The 25186-nt window shown below is 36.7% G+C and overlaps 1 protein-coding gene across 4 annotated transcripts in view; it reads right to left on the bottom strand.

Annotated features, from left to right (window-relative positions):
- Window positions 1-1008: 1008 nt before the first annotated feature.
- Window positions 1009-25186, bottom strand: part of LOC145686322 (2',3'-cyclic-nucleotide 3'-phosphodiesterase-like) — a 29473-nt gene continuing 5295 nt past the window's right edge. For all 4 annotated transcript variants that reach the window (XM_081759538.1, XM_081759554.1, XM_081759530.1 and 1 more), the window contains exons 2-4: window positions 17603-18036; window positions 12446-12876; window positions 1009-7839 (exon numbers count right to left, since the gene is read on the bottom strand). In XM_081759538.1, coding sequence (XP_081615664.1) covers window positions 7184-7839; window positions 12446-12876; window positions 17603-18036 — 1521 coding nt within the window. In that variant the 3' untranslated portion in view covers window positions 1009-7183. The remainder of the gene's footprint in view (window positions 7840-12445; window positions 12877-17602; window positions 18037-25186) is intronic.

Genomic DNA, 25186 nt, shown 5'->3' with positions numbered 1-25186 from the left:
TAAAATAACATACCCCATTAAGAAAAAAAAACACTACAAAAAAAATTAATTTAAAATAAATGAACACAGAAGTCACGTCACAAACCTTTTTTTTAAAAAAAAATTGTCAATTATATAAACAGTACATACATATAATTTCACGAATATATTCGAATAGACCAGAGTAATAATAAAGAATAACTGTCCTTATTACTGCATCTAACTAACTGTTTATGTATTATTTCCTACATATCTATTAAAATTTTGTTTCAAGATGCCTATTTTGTACTTCCGAGTTGAAATACCTGAGGCGTTATTAATATACCGTAGAAAAATACTTTTTTTTTCTTTAACGAACAACTTCCGCATCTGAGAGACGAAATTAAATATACATACACCTTTTACATTCTTTAAAGTCTAAGGACTTCAAATATTCCCTTGCTAAAAAGGCTCACTATTTTCTTAAAGTATAATACAATTTCTTACATTCTATTATATTCATATCATATTAAGTCGTAACAATACAATAATGCATGATTTTTTTCTTTTTTTAAAATGAAATGGATAAAGAGGTTATATGCGAATACAATATAAAGAGCAGTATTGACCTCTGAAAAGAAAGCCTCACATAATGAATTTTAAAAAGTAAGACTTTTCACTGTACTAAAAATAAAATCCTGTGTTCACTTCTAAGTATGTGAAGCTACACATGAAGAGACTTGTAATGTTATTTTCCACGCAGCTCTGGCAATCTTTACATAAATATGACTAGTATAAGCAAGCGTCTCAATGCTTCCATTCCTTACTAAACATTTTAATGTGTTATTTAACTCCGAAGTTCTTGCATATAAATATATTGTGTACACACAATGAACTCTCTATACACACGTTGAGGGAATGTAAATCTTTCGCGGCAAGATCTCAATCCGGTATTATAGTATAACAAGGTTAATCTATAGTCTTATATATAACCAGTGTATATAATTGCATTAACAATGGCTGAGGTACTTCTATTTTTTTAAAAAAAAAGTACTTAGCAACTTTGAAAAATCAACTACATAACATTGGTTGACTGACTGCACTTTTAACGTCTCTTTCAGCACAGAGGCTACATGAGAGGAGATTTATTGCTTAAACAGGGATCTGAACCAGTATCATCTATTATAATAACCTCAAACATGTATAATCGCGGATATCAATTATCTTTTTTAGTTATTTACATATCATCATAGATATTCTGCCATTATTTGCATGTCACTTGCCGCATATCGCTCTTCGTCTTCACGTTCGATTTTTCTATTTTAATACCCTCCATTAACTGTCTTTCGCCCCTCCCTCTTTTTCCTGTCACGGGTCCTTCTAGCATGTCCTTCATAATACAGCGTCTTTTCAGTCCATGTCCCAAACAGTTTCTCTTCCTCTTTCTAATTACACTTAAAATTGTTATTTTCTCCCCTTCTATTTCTAACAACTCATTAGTTTTCCGGTCGACTCAGTTAATTCTCTCAATTCTTCTCCACACAGAAATTTCCAAAGACTATTTTTTGCGTAACAACCACGTTTCTGCCCTACAGAGTACAATACTTCACACGATACATTTTATGAGTACTTTTCTTATGCAAGGATCCACACAATAATGAATTTTTTCCCTCCTAAATGCTTCTTTCAGTAGCGTAACTAAAGGCTTGGGGGCCTCCGCGCAGACAGCGTGGAGTGGGGCCCCTTTATGGCTTGAGGCCCCCCGCAATGCGGGGTCAGCGGGGCCCTTATTTACGCCCCTGGCTTCTTTCGCCATTCCTACTCCTGCTATTATTTCACATTCGCACTTCATGTCCTCACTCACTTATAATACTCGCTAGGTATCAAAACTAGTCACTTTTTATATTTTCTCCCTTCTTTTTATACTTGACACCGACCAAACTGGCTTCGTTCCAAACTCGTAACATTAATTTGATAAGCTCTGATTTTTGCAAATGCACTACAATTTATTACATAGTGATGCAAGTGAAGAGCTAAAACGATAGACTGGTGTCCGAAATTATACGACAGATCTGGAGTAATCCTATTTGCCATCAGTAGGTTGATTGATTTGGAGTTTACTTTTCTTTTCAACACCAAAGCTATACGAAACGTGGACCTCCATGGAATCCGAATCACATACGGATCCACAGAAATCGAACTCAGATGTCCTGCATCTGTATCCTAAACGATAAACTTAATTTGACTGAGGTAAGTACCCACCCAGGGACCACGCCGTTAGCAGCTAGGCCAGATGATGGCTAAAAACGTTCGCAGTAGATAGTGCTACCAACAAGGGTGTTTAGAGAGTATCAAATGGGAACAGAATCTGGCTAACAATGGCTAAATATATATATCTAAAATTGTACCTAACAATAAGGCAAGCAGAACATTCCTTAATTTTAGCGCACTCACTTCATACACACTGTATTATTCTTTTTGATGCTTTCAAATGAAGCACTTTCACCACTCACACTTAATACAGTACTATTTTCTCCTCCGTTGACGAGAAGCACTAACAATTCCTTCAATTCTTTTATCCGTTTCCAATTCTTTTGGTAATATATTACTGGTGCAATTACTGACCATGTACAGTACTAAAATTACGCATTACGAGCCGAAAGTGCACTTGAAAACCCATTAATTATGAGCTCTCTCGTGACTATATGACTAGCATAGGCGCCTTTGGCACAGGAGACCTGGATTAGACTCACAGTGAGAGCTTAATGTGGTTTCAATTCCACGTTAAGTTGTAGGTTCCTGTCTCAAAGTCTTGGTGGTGAAAAGATAAAGTTCAAACCAAACCAATCGCAAATTAACTACGAGTTGAAGTTAACTAAAGTAAGTTTCCGGAACCCCTACTTGGCGTGAGACAGCACCACACAAGTGAAAATGATACAAGTAAATTGCCTATTGCGATGTGGCAATATAAATACTGTTGGAAGCAGGACTAGGAAAATAGGAAATCATATTTTGCTTCAATTCACAATTATGAATACAGATTTAGCCATGATTGTAGCTAATAGCTAAATAACATTTTTACTAGCTAATCAGTATGTGAAAATGACTAGATTTAGCCACAAAGCACTAGACTAAAATTCTTGTTCGATAAACTAGAAATAAACATGCTATAAAGAAAACATCTATGCGGTCCTGTTAATAATGTAAGCATCAAAGCACATCCTATTTTAAGAGATTAAAAGCAATGAGTCATACAGACTTTTACATACATACATATACAACAAATTGGCAGTCACGCAATTGATCGTCACTAAAACTTAAAAAGTTCTGCATGGATACAGTATCTGATCGTGACGGTCCTTTGATTCCAATATTTCTCTGCAAATTAACACTAGAAAAAGAAAAACTATTACTTTTCAATAAAAGAAATGATCTCTCTCGGGATGGTTGTTTCCTTTGAACTTCTCATTGACTGCGAGGATTTTGCCACAACAATAGCTTAGAAAGTTCTTCGTGGCTTTTTGTTACTTTATCTGTCTCATCTGTATATTTTACACGTTATGCCTCTATTTGTTTGAAGATTAACCTCCTTCTTCAGTACTGAGACTATATAGGACACGGACTTTCCAGTTTAACGTAGGATTTAAATCCATTGATCGACAAGGGACTTCCACACAACAGGTGATAATCATTTAGCCAGAAAGCAGTCCTGTTATTAGACTTTGGAACAAGTCGGGAAGTGGATTGGATTGTCCTCTTGTTTCTCGCTTGAACCTATCTCAGGTCATTCTTCAACAGGTGATCATAGTGTGCGGAGTTCAAATGTTATGATCATTTTAACTTATTCCTGCAATTAGACGTGGAATATTACGATTCCCTTAATAATTGAATGAGATAGTAATAAGCGTCATGTGCTACATGAACAGACCAGCAAGATTGTCTTTAGAGTGTGTAATTATTTTAGAATCTAGGCCGAGCAGAAAACCTCTGATCTCCAGCAGGCGCTGCTACACCCCAGGAGAAAACCGTAGCTCGTTGTGGGATAAGTTTACGAACGGTGTAGAAAATTGTGAACTAAGATAAAATTTGATGTCGAATCTCTGTCAACCCGCCTGGTTTCGATTCTGCTCAAGTGTATCTTTTAAACATGTGGTAGGAAATCAACATACTACTAACACACAAGATATAAATTTGGAGGAGATATCTTCATTTTTATTTAATTTCCAAATAATCGTAATAATTAAAAACAGCACTAAAACTAAATGTTTTTCTTTAGTTGACTAGGGGACTTAAACCTCCCTTACTTCCATGAATGTTTACTGCATATGACAATTCAAAATATACTGTAATGAAGCAAAAATCATTTAAGTTTATACACAAAAATACATTTCTATGATGCAAATGCATATTATGAAGAGACCAACATGCTACAATATGCTTCTACTAATCATTATAGATAGCATTCTTGTTATTTTTTACGTATTTTTTTTTTTAATTTAAAAGTTGATACCTAATAATCTATACATAACTTGTTATAGCTTTGATTATGTAATGTAAGTTCTATACTGTACTCGATAAATCTTGAAGAAAAAAAAAAAAACAAATTTAATACGCGGAATTGTGAAAAATATGAGAATTATTTTTCTTGGTTGCTTAGATGTATCTATTCGTAAATCTATTAGCTTCAACTTTCGTACTCCGCAGCCACACTGACGTGACAATGTTGGGTCAAGTTCTCACTGGCACTTTGCACAGTGCTAACAGACGATCCGTCATTCGAGGTGCTTTCAACTCTAGCATTAATTCGTGATAAATATCCAAATTCTTCTTCCAAATTAAATACAATAATTGAGAAATAAACAATGCAAACCGATATATTTTATAAACAAATCCTCTAGGTGTTCATAAATAAAATTTAAGGAGTGAAAATTTGCGATAGTCCGGTAGTCTTAGAATTTTATCATTAAAATTTAGTTGAAAACAATACAATCATGAAGATACTCACAAATCATTTATAATCAGTTGTGAAACTCACTTTAAATAGCTTGCCAGTTATTTAAAATTTTAAAATATGTTTTTCTTTTCTTTTGTCGATTTTGTTTACAAAATGGAATAAAAGCTTCTATACCTTTGACTAAGTGGATTAAAAAGTACTAGGTACTAGCTAACACTGTTCTTCCTATTAGGAGAGTTGAATACCTGCGACATCATACCCCCATTGATTTATATGGGGATTTTTTTTTTTTTTTTGATTTTCTCTGAAATTTCATTGGTCTGATTTTACTGATTTCGTCAATTCTATTTAAAGTCCCTTACATTGTAAAAATAAATTTTTTTAAATTAATATTTAATAATCAAATTTATTTAAATCAAGTTAAATTTATAAATAATATAAGTTTATTTTGAGTAACTAACTGGTTCATACTAGCTTTGCTATCTCAAATAACTTACACTATAAATATAAATCGCTGAGCAATGCAATGTTTAGTTAAAAATAATAAGTGTGTGACAATTTCGCCAACTAACTGAACATACTGACTTCATCAGACACTGTAAAAAGAAGAGAAGGTTGCATCTATATTGTAAAACTTTGTCCCATATAGGTATAGGTAGAGCGTTAATAAAAAGAGTGTCCGGAATCGATCTCCTACTACCAATTTTATTATAAAATTTCTCTATAAAAATTATTTTCACAAAATACTGTACAAATTAATCTCTCTAATACCAAAGGTTAATTATAGGTGGTCTTTGACCGTAAGGTCGCAGACAGGATCTCTACAGAGCCCCGTCCAGGCTAAGCGGAGTGGAATAAGGTGCCCAAAGCTCCGAAGCAAGCAGTGGGTAGGTTAATTGGCCAACAGAGCCCCGAAGCAAGCTAAGCGGCTGAGGTTGGGATCCCCAGACAGAGTCCCGAGCAGGTTAAGCCAGGAGAGAGGATAGGCGTAGTCCCGAAGCAGACTAGAGGAGAGTCACCAGAAAACTGGTACTGCATTGCCTTTGTCTATCCAATTTATAGGGTTCTTTGGGTGGCGGTGGCGCTGCTGCTCCGATGTCGTCTTCTGCTCCGTAGGAGGGGCTAGAAGCCGTCGTCTGCAAGTGACTGAAGATCCATCTGGTGGGAGACCTTCTTGCCGAACCACGTGATGGTGTTTGTAAACACTGATGCGTGGAATTGTTTGTTTACAACATCACATAGGATGTTACAATATACAACAACATCCCAGAGAATGGTTCTGAAACCTAACTGACTGATCAAAACAGATTCAGCCAATCATGACAAAAGTTGACAAAAAAGAAACTAAACACCGCACATCCATTTCCCTCCATGATCCAATGGGAAACTAAGCTACGAATTAAGCCTTTTCAATAACTTTCCCCACTGTTCGTCAATTTTGAGTCCTGTATTCCAATTCATAACACAGCTTTTGTCTTTTTCAATGAATCTGGCAGCCTTCCACTTCCTTATAAACATCCTTTGTTCCCGTCCTAAAGAAAGTGGAAGGAGGCCAGATTCATTGAAAAAGAGAAAAGCTGTGTTATGAATTGGAATACAGGACTCAAAACTGACGAACAGTGGGGAAAGTTTTGGAAAGACTTAATTTGTAGCTTAGTTTTCTACTGGATCAGGGAGGGAAATGGATGTGTGGTGTTTAGTTTCATTTTTGTCGACTTTTGTTATGATTGGCTGAATCTGTTTTGATCAGCTAATCAGCGTTCAGAACCATTTTCTGAGATCCTGTTATGTTTAGATGCAACTCTCTCTTGTTTTTACAGTGTCTGATGAAGCCAATATGCTCGGTTAGTTGGCGAAACTGTCACACAGTTATTATTTTTAAATAAACATTGCTTTGCTAGCAATTTGTATTTTTAGTGCAAGAAAATAAAAATATTAAACTAGTATCATTAAAAATTGCAGTTCATTTTAAAGAAAACACAAAAATAACTACATAAATCAATGGACTAGAAAACAAAAATGGCGTAGGTACTCAGAACTGTTTAATGTACACCATGTTCTTCCTATTGCCATTTTATTTTCAGAATAGTATAACTTCCAAATAAATGGAAATTATTACCTGGGTTTTTATTGTTCACATGCAAGAGAAGTAGTACAAATTATGTGAAGTATCTCTGTTAAAACATGAAATGAAATTAAATCAATTCCTTTAGCTCTCAGATGCTGGCTATAATTACCTTGGCATTAATCTCTGGCATTTTTCACATTGCTCTAATAATAACCACTGAAAACCGTATTAACGACTATTTTCTGGCGCATATACAAACACCATTTGCTGCCACCATAACTCCTAAGCCATCCTCGGGACATAGGATACGTCTGATGCGCCGCATCTGTGTCATCCTGCCTTTCTTCACAATCCACTATATCCAAAACATCCAATCCTGTCGCAACTGGTGCGATTCCATCTGCAGTACCCAATGTAATATGAGCCCTGCTTCCAAAGCCCGTAACGGGACGGAATGTGCGATTTTGCTCCATTAGTACTAAAGATGCCTGACAGTAGGGCGAATATTGCTGATGGACACCACGTTTTTTTTCACTATCATCGGGACTAGAATCGCGGCTGTCAAAGTTCCTCCTACTTTTCTGTGTGGTTTGGATGGAATCGGCTTCAGTACTGGTTAATTCATTGTCCCACAACTTTAACTGCTCTTCGTTTAATTTTACTCTTGCACCAAAACTTCGAGGGGTCATCACAATGGCCACAATGTTTATCATGAAACACTTTCCACACGCTTTCACTATACTGTCACTTGTGGCATATTCTCTTGACCCCATTATTTTACCACCCCGACAAAACTTTGAAGTGCAATGAAACATTCCGCCTTTAGCGAATTCTGGAGCAGAATAATAACGCAGCATTTCTGAAAAGGATGAAGTTAATAAGATCAAGTTACATGAAAATAATTGAACATTAAATTGGTCACGAAATTCGGAACTTTTTTTTTGTCATACTTTAAATCGGACCTATTTTAAATTCTACTTATTCGTGTTTGATACCATTCTTTCCTAGAATTTCAAATTCTTATGCCCTTTAAAACTAAATAACAATAATAATAATACGGAACTCGTAGTTCTACAAAATATTTTTAATGCAGTAAGTTTCTTTTATAGAAATGAACTATAGAAAAATCTTATTTACATCACTAATATATTTCATACATCGATACCAGGCAAGTATTCAGGAGGCTAATGCCATAAAGGTAAAGCCTTATTATCAGAAGATATATTTCGTTGGAACATTATAGCACTTGCAGAATTTCTGAAACTCTTCATTCAAATGATATTTATATTGTTAAAAATTAATTTAATTTCATTTAAAACACCATACACTTCTAAAACACGAAATAACAGAAGTCACTGTGTGTGAAAGTAGACATAAATGTATTCCTTAAACACGAAAATTAGGAAAACCAAAAATGGATCAACAGATTGCGATCTTGGCCAATAATTAGTTTTCGGATCAGGGGCCACAACATTTTTGAACGACTCCTAAATCGAGTTTTCATATTTTTTACGAAATAAGCACATCATAATGAGTTAAGTGTTAGCTTGGATTTGGCTACACTATATGTAGTTCTCCAGATATAAGGTAGAGACCTGCACGGGCCGAGCTGGGCTTGGGCGGGCCGACACTGATTTTTCTTCAGGTCGGGCCGGGCTGGGGCTGATTAATTGCAATTCTTTAATAATTATTGACTTTCGTTAAACGATAATTGAAATAAAGCCAAACGTTCAAGAAGTGTGCCCGTGAAAAATGTTACAAAGAATGCAATAGCTATTTACAGTTTGTGTTGCTTAGCGGCTCCACTTTCACTCTAGAGGATTGCAGGCATTCCGCGGTAAATTGAGCTCTGACCTTGACCTTCACTGAACCCGAAATATGACAAGAAGGGGTGGGAAAGTTTTGCCTGTCACTAAACAATATTGCCATCATCATTTTATGCTAAAAATCAATTAAGTTAGATTTTTGTTACAGGAAATGGAGTTTTTGTTCTTTCGATGACAGGCAAAGTTCTAGGAGGCAATGGTACCATTCGGGAGGCAAGCATCAGGTTGTGAACCAGAGTTTAGAAAATGTTTCTGAGGGTTAGGTCAAGTTTAATATTAAATTTTGAGAAAGATTGGGGCTCGAGCTAAATTTCTTAAAAATTTATCAGGCCGGGGTCGGGCCAAAAACTTTTAAAATTTATCGGGCCCGTGCCGGGCTTAGGCCAAGAATTTTAAAACTTCTCGGGCCGGGCCGGGCCTAGGTACATTCGGGTTGGATTGGGCTCAGGCCGAAAAATTCGGCCCGTGCAGGTCTCTAATATAAGGTCTACAAGAAAATTTTTGAATGAAATATATTGGATATTTCGATCCAAAAATTTTTACTTATTTATTTATTTGTTTTGTTTAACATTTCTTTTCAGCAGTGAGGCTAAAAGAGACGGGCTCTTACTGCTTAACAAGAGATATGAATCACAAATATCAAACAAGAAGTATATGAAAATTAAAAGTTGTTTAATTGAATCTATTATTTTCATTGATTTTTTTTTTTTCAAATTTCATTTTCCAAAATAAAATAAATATAATGTCCTTAATTAGTACAGCATAGATTACTAATTTGAAATAACTTTTTTTTTTTTAAATACCCTATCAAGAAAAATAAATTTAATAGAATGCTTTTATAGTAAACTCACTTTCCAATTTCAAATATATTTGTTATTTACGGGTCCATTTATCCTGTCAGAACTACATTTTGTTAAAAGATAAGTCTTCATGATGTGCTATATTCTTTGTAAAATCAATATTTGCATTCCTTCACAAAGAATATGAAAACTTGATTAGAACTCCATTAAGCAGTAGACGTGATTTCAAACCAAGACTGCCTAATACAAACGAACACGAACCGTTCGAAGTAACTAACATAAATACTTTTATCACTACGAAATCGTAGCTTTCAAGAGTCGTTTTGCTTGACTTTATCAGCTTAAGTTTCAGTAATTAAACTGAATTCTATCGTAAGCTTGGAAGAGTGTCAGCATCTTGAAAACTTAAATCAATAACGTCAACAACAAGAAGACCTGAAAGAAACAGTTTACTAGATTTGAAATTTTACCCCATGCATAATATAGACATAGACATACATCAATTTGAGAAAAATATATGAATCATTACAATAAAAGCACAAATGCTATCACTAACACCATCATCATCATCACTGGTATTCTGCCATTATTAGCAGGTCGCTTGCTGGAACACGGTCTTCCGCTAACCTCTTCGTCTTCGTTTTTATATCGTATAATAATAATAATAATAATAATAATAATAATAATAATAATAATAATAATAATAATAATAATAATAATAATAAACTCCTACCTTTAAATAACCACAAAGAATTGTTATAGATTGTAATTCTCATTCTACCAATTCTTTCATATTCGTTCACTTTTATTCATTATCCGTCTCCCTTAGTCTAAAGATCAAAAACGTGGGACATTAGACTAGAAATATCAGTCATTCCTTTTCTGAGTAGTGATTCGAAATGCAATTTAAACAGTACAGTCGTATCCTGTGTAATGCTACTGTACAAAAGAAACAGCACAAATCCAATAAACGAATCACTCAGTTCATCTTTAACATTAAAATGTATACATCCGAAGTGGGTTTTGCGTGAACCGTCAGATCTAGACATAATAATAATAAAAACGCTCCGAACTAAACAAATAAATTATACAATTTAGTTAAGTAAAATTAACCTGCGCCCTTATTGAGATACCTATCTCCATTCTACAGAGGTTGTTTCCGATCTATGGTGAATGATTTCAAACTGCACTTATCTAAGAGAAACCATATTACCACCATCGAGAGTGCTCTATTTGGTGGTGTATCTGGGTAATTGCCCGACAGCGAAGTTTCCAATGTAAGAGACTGGCTCGAAGTGTAGTCATGTCAAGCCGCAACCACTCCTCCTGACAGGCTTTCCATAGCCCTTCAACGGTGCGGGGTCTCCTGTGAGACAAGGCCGAAGGCTTAAATGTCCATTATGACGCATCAGGGGACTTCACTGGAATGTCTGTGAATGAAGTGGCACGAATTCCAGTTTCTGCTGCCATTTGTTGGAGGAAGAGGCGGGTTGAGCAAGATATGTGACTTGACGGTTTGTCTTCATGCATGGTTCTTGTTCCTCCCGTAGAGACGGGGAATGTCGCGGGTGTCAGGATGTTAGCTTGATAATATTCCGAATTCACCTTTGTATTTTTGGTTACACAATGTATGGTCAGCTTGCCCTGAAAATGAAAAATGAAATGAAATCTTTAAGTTTTACGTCCCACGGTTATGCCGGTTAGGCTAAAGGAGACGTTGATGATGAGAGATGAGCGAAATGGTGGAATGAAGAAAGTGGGAGGAAACGGGAGAACCCCGAGAAAACCCACGAGCACGGTGTTTGTCCACCACAAAGTCCACACGGCGCAAGCTGGGATCGAACCAGGGACCCCAAGCACCGCGGGTGAACGCTCTACCACTGAGCCACCGCGTCCCCCTCCAGCTTGTCCTGGTACGGGTATCCAACAATGATCATGAAACCAAAGCCAAAACTTTTCTTGTATTCAGTGAACCATCTTTGAAAGTCCTCGCACCTGTCGATCGACAAAAAACTGCAAGTAGCTTCTGACAGTTATCCAGATAAACATAGATAAACATATGCCTCGTCCAGTATTACAACAAATTCCCATTTATCATCGGCCAGGTACCGCTCATACAGCTTTCGACAGTTGGTGCGACTTTCCTGGATATCATTTGGCAACAAGTTATGAAAAGTCCCTTCCGTCACTTTACCAACCTCAAATCAAGGTGAATGATGGTGTGCACTGTCTTCAGTGATGTTTGTTGCTGGTTCACGGCACTCCTTTGTGTGGTGGATTCTCACTGGTGACCAGAACCCCGACTTACCGAATTCTAGCTCGTGTGTGGCTAGTAGCAGACCGGGGGTTGGCCTGTTTCTGCCCCATAGGAATCATTCTACACCTCGCCTTACCTGCCCCATTCAACACCCGTGATATGACATTTTTGGACACAATGAACCCACGCTCCTTGCACAGTTTGATAATGGCATTGTATAACTGCAGTTCACGACGGAAAGGGCAGTTATGTAGCCCTCCCAATAAGCACTTTTTTCCGGCGGCATTTGTATCGATATGCACTTGCCACACCTGTCACGCAGAGTCAATGGTCAAAGGTGCCCACACGACTGGCAGCTTCCTTCTCTTTCCGCTTGGTGGTGCTGCACAAGGTGTATAATTTCCTCACCATAGATTGGAAAAAGCCTCTGTATTCAGAACAGACGTATTTAAGTAAGATTTAATAAATATGTATAAAATTAAGGTGAAAAATTAAATACTAACTTTACCACAATTATAAAAAACACCCACATTGTAATATATTACGACAAAAATAGTGATAAAACGAGAGAAAAAAATATACCTTTCACGGTTTTCATATTGCTGAAATTTTTAAAGTCATTTAAAAATTGAGGAACTTGTAAACACTCTTCTAGCAGAGCTTGTCCAACAAGAGATAAAACTTTAGAATCTGCTTCGTTGAGAAACCAACCAAAGTACATGGGAATTATTGTTTCCCATTGGTTTGCTCGAGACACTAGCACCTGAATGTCCACCTGATGCTGATTCCTTTCAGCTAACTGATCCACATCGAATTTCCATGGCGTTTGAGGCTCTACAAGAACGACGATGTAATTTGTTTCGTTTGCTAAGCGAAAATAATAAGTCATCTCCCATTTTTTCACATTCGTATTGTCAATCACAACTATGTGTCTATTGTCTTTGCAGGCTTCTCTGGCTTTCGTCTGACAAAATTCGTGAGCGTCTTTTAGCTTGTTGCGATCAAACTCATACCTGCGAAGCAAAGAACACACACGTTAAAAAGTATAATATGAACAAACAGAAAATACAGTAAAGAGGATCACACGAAACTTACATTTATTAATTAATCTACGAGGTGTAAGCAAAAAGTATTGAACCTTACTGTCCCTCGCGTAAACCAATGAAGCGCGCAAGTCTTTCTTCAGTATAGACCTAGAGGAGAGACTCATGCGCAGTCGTGAATTTTCCCCGCCCGTAGAAAGGGTCAGTCGCCGGCAGTCGGACAACGAGTGAAGACGTGTAGTGGGCGGTCGTAGGATTTCAGTATTTTTGTAAACTGACAGGAAAACTTGAGCAATGATAGTGCATCAAATTTTGTTAAAAGCTTGGAGACACCCAAGCGGAAACCATTCAATCGTATCGGTACATTCAATTTTGAATGATAATTTGGGCATGTCCGCGAAATTTAATTCAGGCTTTCATCGCCAAACATAACATTCCTGTGCGTTGTCAAACTCTTCTCTCGGCCAACATGGCTCCGTGTGACTTTTGGTTATTTTCTGAGCTGAAAATGCCATTAACAGGGACCCGATTTGAGTGAAGAGAAGACATCATGAGGAATGTGACGGCATGGTTGCTCACCATTCCAAAAACTGCGTTCCAGAAGTGTTTTCAACAATGGTGGGGGCATTGGGGAAAGTGTGTGCATTACCAAGGAAACTACTTTGAATGGAATTAGTGTTTTGGATTTCCAAATCAGTAAATGTATTTTTGCCAAGTGAAGGTTCGATAGTTTTTGAACACATCTCTATATTGGTAGTTGAAGCGGTTAGTATTGTATACTCTCTCATACTCTTTAAGTACGTAAGAAGAGCACACTGACTCAGTGGTAGAACGCTTACGTCTGGGGCGTGGGTTAATGGTTCGATCCTTGCTCAAGTAAGTTTGTGGTGGACCACATCATGTCCGTGGAATTTCTCGGGTACTCCAATTTTCTAACACATTATCATTCCACCGATTCGAATCATTCGATTCCGTTAGCTTAAACAGCACAATAATAGGACGTTAAACTGAAAGATGTCATTTGATTTTCATTTCGAAGTATGAAAGGCTTCAACCTCATTAATACCTTTTTTAGGTTTAAAGAAAATAATCTCATATCTGAGGTTAAACTGATGCCAAACAATACTCTACCTTCTCATACCACAAACATGTTAAGTTTTAACTTCAGCAATATTTTTTTAGGGCTTAATTAAAAATCTCATATTTGAGATTAAACTGATACCAAATAACAATAATTCTCTATGCTTTATATGCACTCTCATAACCCAAGTATGTGTGGTTTTAACCTCACCAATTTTTTTCGTCCATTAGAAGACCTAAGCGCAGATGAAAGGACAATATCAAGATTGATCTCGCAGAAATAAAAATAATAAGTTTTAAGGCGAAAATTCATGAGCGAAGTTTTAAGGCATACGAGAACTGTACATAATTGAATAAGAAAATAATGATTCGTCTATCGACAAAAACACAGCAGGGAGAGAGAAGGGTTGTACAACTACCAATGTCAAGGTGGATCAACATTATAACATTCCAGTAGACTTTTTATTTTCTTGTAACCGTAAAATGAATTAAAACAGGGTACGAAATTTTAGCTCTCAATCCAGAATGAAGCCAGATCAGAAAGTTTTATCGCAATTTTTTTCGAAATATATCCCCAAGCTAAAATATTTGATACATGATAGAAAAATAATATATTATGATGTAATAATGGATTATTGTCTCAAAAGGAAATGAATAATTTTTATATAATATAATTTGGTGTATATTTACATGTTCCTTTATTTTGGTTGCAACTTTCCTAAGTGATTCCTCTTCGAGCAAGCTGAAACAAAGTCTAAAAAACAATATATGCACAATGAGTAAATAGTCTAAAAAACAATTTATGCGTAATTTTATTCAATATCGCCAACGCTTTCATTTTTATAAAAATCCGAGATCAGAGTTTGATTTTTGACGATATTTTTCAATTGATTAACACAGTTATTAAATAAACGATTTCTATTATTTAGTAGTTACGGAAAAATAACCGATATCGTAACTTCAACTTCATTTATAATAATTTATTTTAAAGTATTATACTAGGGTGCAGCGTTTTACCACTTTTTTTTCGGAACGAAATGTAATACCTGGCAAAAGTGGCCCACCCACATGGACATTACAGGTATATATTTTTTTCCAAATCGGATAATATCTTCTGTGAGAACTATTGCTTCAAAGTTTCAAAATATCACTGAAAATTACAAAAAATACCAAAGTTCTTCATGAATTTTAGTTATGTTAAAGTAAACATTTTTTGGTTAAATACATGTTAGTTGCTTAGAAAACTGACATTCAAGAATAAAAATGCCAGTTATATGCCCCTGCGGTGGGATAGGGGTGCCTACTTTGGGGCCAGAAAAGGGGGCAAATTCAGTACATTTAAGCGGTTGTGCAGGTCCTCGCTCACCTGTTTATATAGGCTGTCCAAGCGTAACAGAGTCTGCCACGTGGAGGTGGCTGCACCTAGGGCTCCTGCGCCAGTCCTACCCAACCAACTAACCATATATAGGGATGGATGAACTAATGCAATTCGTCACTGTCAGGAAAAATTGTCACAAAGTGGGACTTTGATTGCAATTTAGACACAACTTGCCTAGAAAGTAAGGTTGATCTGATTATCCCGTTCCTAGCATCACTGCCACATACTCGAGAGGCTGCTTCAGTGATTAACTTCACTATCCGTTATACTGCCATCGTGTGGCATGGATAGATGGTGGAGGATCATTCTGGCACAATGTTGTCAGAAAGTGAAAGTTTGTCCATGAGCTATTTGTTTGATACCGTTCTTAGAACTGGTGGTACAGTTATTGAAACATCAGTGCTTTCCCAAAAGATCATTTCAGTGTAATCTTTCGCCTCAAAATTCAGTCTGGGAATGATGTTATATCTAATAGTGTTATGAAGATTCTCTGCTTCGTGTTTTAGAGAACTAAGAATCTTATGTAATGCATTTTGTCGGACACCAAGTAGACCATCAGTCATCAAGGCGAAAAGAACATTCTCTGGGAATGCGAGAAATGCATTCGTCTGAATGGATGAACGGATTACAACCTGGTATTCATTTAGTAAGTATCTAGGCCTATGAATGGTCTCAAAGACGTGACGAGGACCATTAGCAATGGAAGACTTGAGATAAGTATTTCAGGTATTTACTGAGTTTTCTGAGCTCTTCTGACTATGATGAGGTAAGTCACATTTTATTGGTTTGAATGACACCACTGGAAGCTTTTCACAGTCAGATAGTTTTGAACCTATGGGGCCTGTGTAAGAAAAAGGGCTTGAATTAGCGCCAATATGCGTGAAGAGAGCTCGGAAAGGCAGTTCATTAAAATGCAAGAGACAAATAGCCTGTTAGTTCCTTTAATTTTCGACGAATACCTCCTTTCCAACCAGTGTTAGTGCTTGTTCCATCACACCCAAGAACCTCTACTTCATCAAGGCCACCTTCGATTTGGTTTATGATGTACTCGAAAATAGCCGTGGTCTTGTCATGGACAGAGCCAGAGGATGGTGTCACGTCACCAACGCATTGAGAGTTAGGTTCAGCCACAAGTGATAAGTGCTCTTCTCTAACGATGCCTGCGTGTGTTTTAGTGTCATCGTTTCGACCATCAAAGTATAGGCTTTTAATGGGATCATCATTTCTAGAACGTACTTTTAAATTCCGAGCAACTTTAAGTTTCGCACGTCTTATTTTGCTCCTGTTCACAATTAAAGCAGAGTTATGTTACTAGATTGTTGAGGGGTTATAATTCCAGCCTTTAAAGCTGCCTGAAGCACAGTTGATGTTATATGTGCCACAGCCCTTTAGCTTACATTGTATCTTTGAGCAATCATAGCAGTTTCAGTCAAATCTAGCTTCAGTTAGATGTTCTGTCTCTGGGTTTGGTCTCTTCCTCAGAAGAGCTTTCCTCTGCTTTCTCTTCAAGGTCTGCTTCATTGTCACTGAAGTCATTTTTGTGATATAATAAACAATATTGACTTAAAAAAAAAAGAAATACAGAATTTTCTGTGAAAATAGTGTTTAGCAAACTATTATCTGTAATGGCCAATTCATATAAGCTGAAGGCAACAGTAACCAAATATAGCGCTTGAGAAATGGCGCCCAATTTGAAGCATTCCGGCTCGTTCCTGATAGTGACGCTGAGTTACGCAGGTCGGGACAGGAGAAGGGCGTTGCAGTATTGTGAGGTGGAGGGTGGGAGTGTCATGGTGAAAAGTAACAATGCTCTGCTACCACTATGAACCACCAGTAGAAGGAAAAGGCAAGGACGAAAATAGCTGTAGAAACGCTTAATTGTACTGAATTTGCCCCCTTTGCCGGCCCCAAAGTAGGCACTCCTATCCCACCGCAGGGGCATATAACTGGCATTTTGAAACTTGAATGTCAGTTTTCATAGCATCTGGCATGTATAAATCCAAAAATATGTTTACTTTAACGTAACTAATCATAATGAACAATTTTGGTATTTTTTGTAATTTTCAGTGGAATGTTGAAACTTTGAGGCAATAGTTCTCACAGAAGATATTATCTGATTTGAAAAAAAATCTATACCTGCAATGTCCATGTGGATGGGCCACTTTTGCCAGGTATTACATTTCGTTCCGAAAAAAAAGTGGCAAAACGACCCACCCTAGTATTATACTAATTTCTTACCTTCCATTCCTCATAAAATAATCATCTGCTGTACACACAACAACATCCTCATAAATATACTTGATTGAGTTCACTATTGTGGACTTCCCACTACCAGGTAAACCTCTCATGATAAACATAATTTTTGATCCATTCAAGTGTTCCACTGTTGTTATCTCATTCAGAAAAGCAAAATCTAAATATTGAACGGAACCACTGTCCAGTAAAGTTGTTTTGCGTAATTGTGTTGTTATTTGTCGCACAACAGTAGCATTCTCTTGACCAGTTGAGTTAGATATTTGTGATCGAATCCCCGTCTCACCAGATGGACCTCCACTATCCGTTCTTCTTACTTGTCTACTAGTCTTCTGACCCATGGTAATAAATACGATTTTGTACAATCTATATCTTCTCACAGATTTCTTACGCTGGAATCCATCTGCTTTGCACTTGACCTAAAATGCAAATAAATAAGTCATATATGATAATTATACGATGCATTCTAAACGTTGCTCCGCAGTGGATTACGGGAAAGAGATACACAAAAACATTTCACTATAATGAACGTTGAAAATGGTTTATATTAACATAAAGGCACAAGTCAATCCTTCTACAAATGTTTGCAAACACCGAAGTAAAGATTGGTGATCGAATAAATTCTATCATATTATACATGATAGCGTCTCTCAGTACTTTAATAGTTCTAGGTCGGTCCTGATACTGTTGAACCATTTCTTAACAAGCATTTCATGTGTTCCCTATACTTGCCACCTGCACAAAACACGTCTTGTGGCGTGCAAGACCCGGGTTCGATTCCCGGCGGAAGCTCACATGGTTCGGATCTCACGTTAAACTGTAGATCCACGTCTCATCTAGCCTCGCTGCTGAACGTGACGCTAAACTCAACATCAAATCAAATCCAAACAAGACTTCAATAAAAATAAATAAAAACTCGTTGCTCTACTGATAACATTGTAACACGTATCTGCATCACTCATACTAAACAGAACTCGGCTCGACCTTTAAGCACAACTGTTACAACGTTCCAAATGTAATTTTGCTATCTTGAACAGTGAGGATCATCTATTTTTTTTTTTTTTTTTTTAAATAATTATCTGTACACCGCCAACTGAACCGAATTCAAGCGCACATGAACAGTAGGCTCCATCGTTCATAATGAGGAAAGTGCATTCGTACAGACGTAGAGCAAAATCACTCATTCAATTAGTGTTTTAAAGATGAAATTAGTTAATTATACGTAATATGAACATCATTTCCATTTAGCTCTACTTTTGTTATACCTACTCACTTCACCAAAGAGGGGCCGCGGTGGCTCAGTGGTAGAGCGTTCACCTCTGGTGCTTGGGGTCCCGGGTTCGATCCCAGCCCCCGCCAAGTGAACTTTGTGGTGGACAAACACCGTGTGCGTGGATTTTCTCGGGGTTCTCCCGTTTCCTCCCACTTCATTCCACCATTTCATTCATTTCTCATAATCACCGTCTCCTTTAGCCTAACCGGCCTAACCGTGGGACGTAAAACTCAATGATTTCATTTCATTTTTTTTCACTTCACCAAAACACGCTGAAGCATGACTAAAGTAAGACCTTCAGGATCTTTTCACATCCATGAGCACGAACTGAGAATATTTGAGGAGGAGTTTACTCAGTTCAATGTTCGATGAACACTTACAAAATAGAAAGTTCCTGAAATTTAAAATAGGGCAACCAGATGTACCTTTTTTGAGAAAGTTATTCGGTATCCCGAGAAAAATGCAAACGAGACCCAAAATGTTCCTTTTTTCAGAAAGCTGTTCGGTATCCCGAGAAAAATGCAAACGGGACCCCAAATGTAACATTTTTCACAAAGTTATTCGATATCCCGAGAAAAATCCAAACGGGACGCCAAATGTCCTATTTTTAGAAAGTTATTCGTTATCTCGAGAAAAATGCAAACGGGTCCCCAAATTTCTCTCTTTTAGAACGTTCTTCGGTATCCTGAGAAGAATGCAAACGAGACCCAAAATGTCCCTTTTTTCACAAAGTTATTCGGTATCCCGAGAAAAATGCAAACGAGACCCAAAATGTCCCTTTTTCAGAAAGTTATTCGGTGTTCTGAAGAAAACGCAAACAAGAAGTAAAATGTCCCTTTTTTTCAGAAAGTTATGGTGTCCCGAGGAAAATGCAAACGAGACACAAAATGTCCTTTTTTAAAGAAAGTTATTCGGTATCCAGAAGAAAATGTAAACAAGACCGAAAATGTCCTTTTTTGAGAAAGTTATTCGGTGTTCCGAGAAAAATGCAAACGACACCCAAAATGTCATTAAAAAAAAGTTATTCAGCATGAATAACGATATAACAATGGCTACACTTAGAGTGAACTATCAAATTAAGACAGTTTTCCGAATGTTTTTTTTTACTTTCCGAAATCTCGTCGCCCTAGCTGAAATCCAATTAATCGTATTTATGAGAAACGAAATTATAAATTACACAGGATTAAATCTTTTCAACTCAGATTTCAATCATATTGGTTCGAAAATTTATTGATTACTATTATGAGTAACATGACTGAAAATGTCGTACCATACAGAAATATACAAGTGAACCAGGGATTGATTTCTAATCCCCTGCATGTTTTCTTTCTTTGTATATATTGGGGGGGGAGGTGCCTCAGTGGTAGAACGTTAACCTCCGGTGCTTGGGGTCCCTGGTTCGATCCCAGCTCGCACCGTGTGGACTTTGTGGTGGACAAACACCATACTCATGGGTTTTGCCGGGGTTCTTGCGTTTCCTCCCACTTTTTTCATTCCACCATTTCATTCATCTCTCATCACCACTGTCTCCTTTAGCCTAACCGGCGTAACCGTGGGACGTAAAACTTAAAGATTTCATTTCATTTTTCTTTGTATATAACTGAATTAGTACACTATGTATTATATGCCTTTTAAGTTTGTCGGTCGACCTGGTATACAGATATTTTGAGGTGAAGTTTCCGACCTTGTGTGAGTAGCAGAATCTTGTAGTACAGACTGTAACATATATATATATATATATATATATATATATATATATATATATATATATATATATATATATATGCGCATTGTATGGTGATTATTTTGCACTGAAATCATATGGTTACAGGAAGTGGCGTAAGTAAGGGAGGGGGTTCGGGGTTTTAACCCTTCTCGTTAAGCAAGAACACGTGAAATTATACAAACATGGTGGCTTGAACCTCCTCCCTCCTTGACAAACTTCTGGTGGTGCCAATCCAGATTATGAGACCATATATTTGGAGAATTTAGAAAAGAAATACCTATTACTTCACAGAGAGGGTATACGTAATCAAAATACGAGAATCTTTGCAGCAATTTGTTTTACTTCAATATCTTGCACTTTTAAACGTGTTTTCTGTTTTGTTATTGCCGCAACTTAACGGATTTAGAAGCGGGCTACAGATTTTCTGATGTAGGTTGTATTGACATTTTGATCAGTTGCCCGTTTGCACATGGTTATCGTAGAGAATTGAGATTTGTTCTATCTTCTTTTATTTAACAATAACTTTCATACAGTATGCTACTTGAACCCAGGTTTCATTTGCAAATTTTGAGTTGGACCCTGCCTGGGACTCTGCGAATGCCCCGGGGACAAAAATTTTTCATTCAAAAGGTGCTGGGCTCCCCACACTAATTTGATATGTATTCACTAAGTTTCCTTACCTGATCGTTTCCGAAAAATCTGACCCGGAATCTGACTTTGTAATGTATAGTATGGAGCTCAATTTCTAACTTTTCACGCTTATATCTTCGCAACGGTTGCGATCAAGGATGTATCCCTTTTTGTGTTATGTTCTTTTGGGACAATGTATCCAACGACCATAGTCTCGACTCGAAGTCAGAATTACCCTTGGATAGGTTCCCTCGTTAGACTCGAGAAATGGTTATCCTTTCTTTTCCATTATTAATTGGCCATGAAACAAACGACTGAGACATATACAACCCCAATGTGCAAAAATGTGGTGTTGGAATGTATAACGCACAGGATATGATGCTTTAGTTTTTTTTTTTTTTTTTAATGTCAACGCTTCCAGTGTACCCTTAAAAATGTAATAAAGAAATAATGGCCATGTTTTTTTTAAAAAAAATATTCAATTAGAACTGGACAATCTACGCAAAATTTCCAATCGATCAGTGAAAACGTCATCTTTCTAGAGCTTGTAGTTTCCGAGATCTCATTGTCGAAAGGAGTGACCACAAACATATAAACGTCCTCAACATATAGTTTAAAAGAACTCGGAAGATGGAAGCACAATTCACATGCATTCATTTTAGAGAAGGCTTATTTAAATACAAAGGCTTTGAACAATAATTTTATATCATAAACTTTATGAAAAAGATATAGTTAACTAATTTAGACTATTTAAAGTACAAATACTTAAAATGTTTGTTTCTGTTACACGTGAAATCACGCATAACCGTAAATGAAAGATTTGACAGCCGCAGTTATAGGTTATAGCTCACGCGCTTTTAATTGCTGTTGTAGCATTTTAATAGATAGACAGTGTGACCATCGCTAGTATTTTCGTACTAGATTTAGTACCTTTTATAATATTTTAGTGTTCTAGTACGTTCACCAACAAATCTAGTACTTTTCTCCTCCTTTTCGTTTCTCATAAATACATTTGGGAGAGAAAAAGGAATCTCATAAAAATTTGGCAATATACGAAACTTTCTGTGTTCCTGGTAACATTTTTCTTCCTTTTTTCAACAGTGGTATTTACAAGAGCGGAAGTGAGACACAGGTGCCGTCCGATCGTTTCCTCCAACTAATAAATGACTACAGTAAACAATAGACCCTATTACAAATTTGGTGACCCATTTAAATAGTAGGCTATTAAGGAATTAAAACTCGATTTTTTCAAAAATATCATTTTATAATATTTCTTCTGTTTTCCCGACATCCTCTATATTCGTCATATCTGTGTTAGTTTACTGCTTTTACAGTGATTTGGAGGTGTAAGGTCCAAATTGGAAGATTGTAAGGTTTGCATGGTTTTTCTCGAATTTTGACTGAAAACAGAATAAAGAGGGAGCTGCCGGAAACCTTCTAATAAGATATTAATATCGTAAAATGTGATAAATAACGGGAGCTGATAAAATTTTAGTACTTTTTCTCCAGATCTAGTACTTTTCTTCTGCATAGGTTAGTACGAAATATTTTTGGTGGGTGGTCACACTGTAGATAGATAGTCCATAAGGAAGCCACGAATTCCTATATGAAAGCAATGTGTTGTCATGATCTGTACCGAAAGTGTCCGACGGTCCTGATTAAAATTTCCGGAAAATTTGGAAAATAACAAAAATCTTTGTATTAGGTTATTTAGCTAATAATAGAACCACTTTTTTTCGAACGCGTGAAAAATGTAAGTTGAGAAATTTCAATATTGTGAATATTTAAAAAAAGAAACATCGGAAAATAAAACTTGTAATTATTCTTGAAATTAATAGTGCTAATTCCTAATTTCCTTTATGTGCTTTTCAGTCGCTTATTAGTGCTTGTGCATTAATCACAGGACTTTTACAGTTGCATTTACATTTTCCACCATGAAGTGTTCCTGTTCTAACATATAGGGCTCTTGAATGAAACTGAGTTCTTAATGTGTACTTTGATCTGGGGAAATTTTGTTAATTTTAACCAAATTACTTCTTACAAAAGAGATCACTAATCAAATTTCACCAATACTCATGCATTAAAACATATAAGTACTATTATTTAATATTCTAATATAGACTTTTATATAAACTTCATGTACAAAATTTAGTATCTACACAAATATCTGTTTTTAGGTGTGACAAATTATCTATACATATATAATGAAAGTGCCTATATTTGTAACTTAACAACTCTTGAACCACTAGACCAATCTCAATAAAATTTCCAACATACATGAGGTTCGGGCCTGGGATGGTTTCTGTCACTATCATTTTGAAGGTGAAACTTGGAGGAAGAAAGGGAAAATATTGAAAATGACCGATATTAGTGTCGAATCCATAATTTTCGGGGACGCTGAGGCAAACTGTGACACCTTCGATGCCGTTTAAATCTAAATTCATCCCCGCAAATTGGGGGAGGGATGATATATATAGAGACGATGGAAAATGATCGATATAGTGTCGAATCCATAGTATTCGGAGATGCTCAGATGAACAGTGACATTTCCGATGCCATTTAAACCCAGATTCAGCTCCGCAACTTGGGGCGGGGAGATATATAAAAATGACCGATATTTATGTCAAATTCATAGTTTTCGGGGTCGCTGAGATGAAAAGTAACACTTCCGAAGCCGTTTAGATAAATCAAAATTCAGCGCCGTTGTGGGCCGGGGAAGGGGATATATATATATATATATATATATATATATATATATATATATATATAAAATGATCGAAAATGACTTGATACTAGTATCGAATTCATAGTTTTTGGGGTCGCTGGGATGAACAGTGGCACATCCGATGCCATAATCCAAATTCATCGCCTCATCTTGGAGAAGGGGTAGACATATAAAAATGACCGGAAATGAACGGTATTAATGTCGAATCCGTAGTTTTCGGGGTCGCTCAGATGAACAGTGACATTTCCGATGCCGTTTAAATCCAAATTCAGCCCCGGAACTTGGCGCGGGGAGATATATAAAAATGACCGATATTTATGTCAAATTCATAGTTTTCGGGGTCGCTGAGATGAAGAGTAACACTTCCGAAGCCGTTTAGATAAATCAAAATTCAGCGCTATTGTGGGCCGGGGAAGGGGAGATATATATATATAAACATCTATCCACCTGCGTATGCTACTAGTTACAGGGGAATTAAAGTTAGATTTGTGGATGAAAAGGCAAGGGAACATTCTTTTCGTTACCTGAGACATAGAGGAAAGAACTGACTATCCGAGAGTGCGTATACATAAATTTACAGAAAAAAATGTCTAATGTTATTTTAAAAGAGACATATATATAACCTGGGTAGCTGAAATTTTACGCAGCTCCAAAATCCCGTTCTTTTCTTTCTTTGGGGAGGGAGGGGAGTAAAAAACCACAGAAAAAACTCATCTCCAAATGTGTACTTCGAAACTTTGACTGAAATAATAATCTTAATGTCAAAGCCATTTCTATCATCCCCGGCTCCTGAATTTTTGACATCCTATCCTAATATTTACCTGGCGCATTGAGAGAAACTAAAGGAATCTTCAGTCAGGATGGCTGGCCCACGGATTCGTTTCTTGTATGTAACAGAGGATATTATTTATATTCTATACTATTTACAAATACCCACCTTTTTATTAGTCTATTAAATTGTCTACTTTCTTCTTTCTAGAAATCAAAATATATGGGAATGTCAATGCTGCAAATTGTCCCCCACGAAACGCGGATGGGGCTTCACAGATTCCTTTTTTGCGACTGCTTTTAAGATTAGTTCAATGTCTCATGATTATGCACCGAGGCTATGGGAATGGAGAAAAAGAGATGGTTCATAAAGGTGCCATGACGAAAATAGGAGGAAACAGGAGAATCCTCAGAAAACCTACAAAACACAATGTTTGTCCAACAGAA

The sequence above is a fragment of the Thermobia domestica genome, chromosome 1 (genome assembly GCF_964235325.1).
Source record: "Thermobia domestica chromosome 1, izTheDome1.hap1.1, whole genome shotgun sequence".
Lineage (NCBI taxonomy): Eukaryota > Metazoa > Arthropoda > Insecta > Zygentoma > Lepismatidae > Thermobia > Thermobia domestica.
The sequence above is the reverse complement of the archived record's forward strand: the minus strand, read 5'-3'. Positions and strand labels throughout refer to the sequence as shown.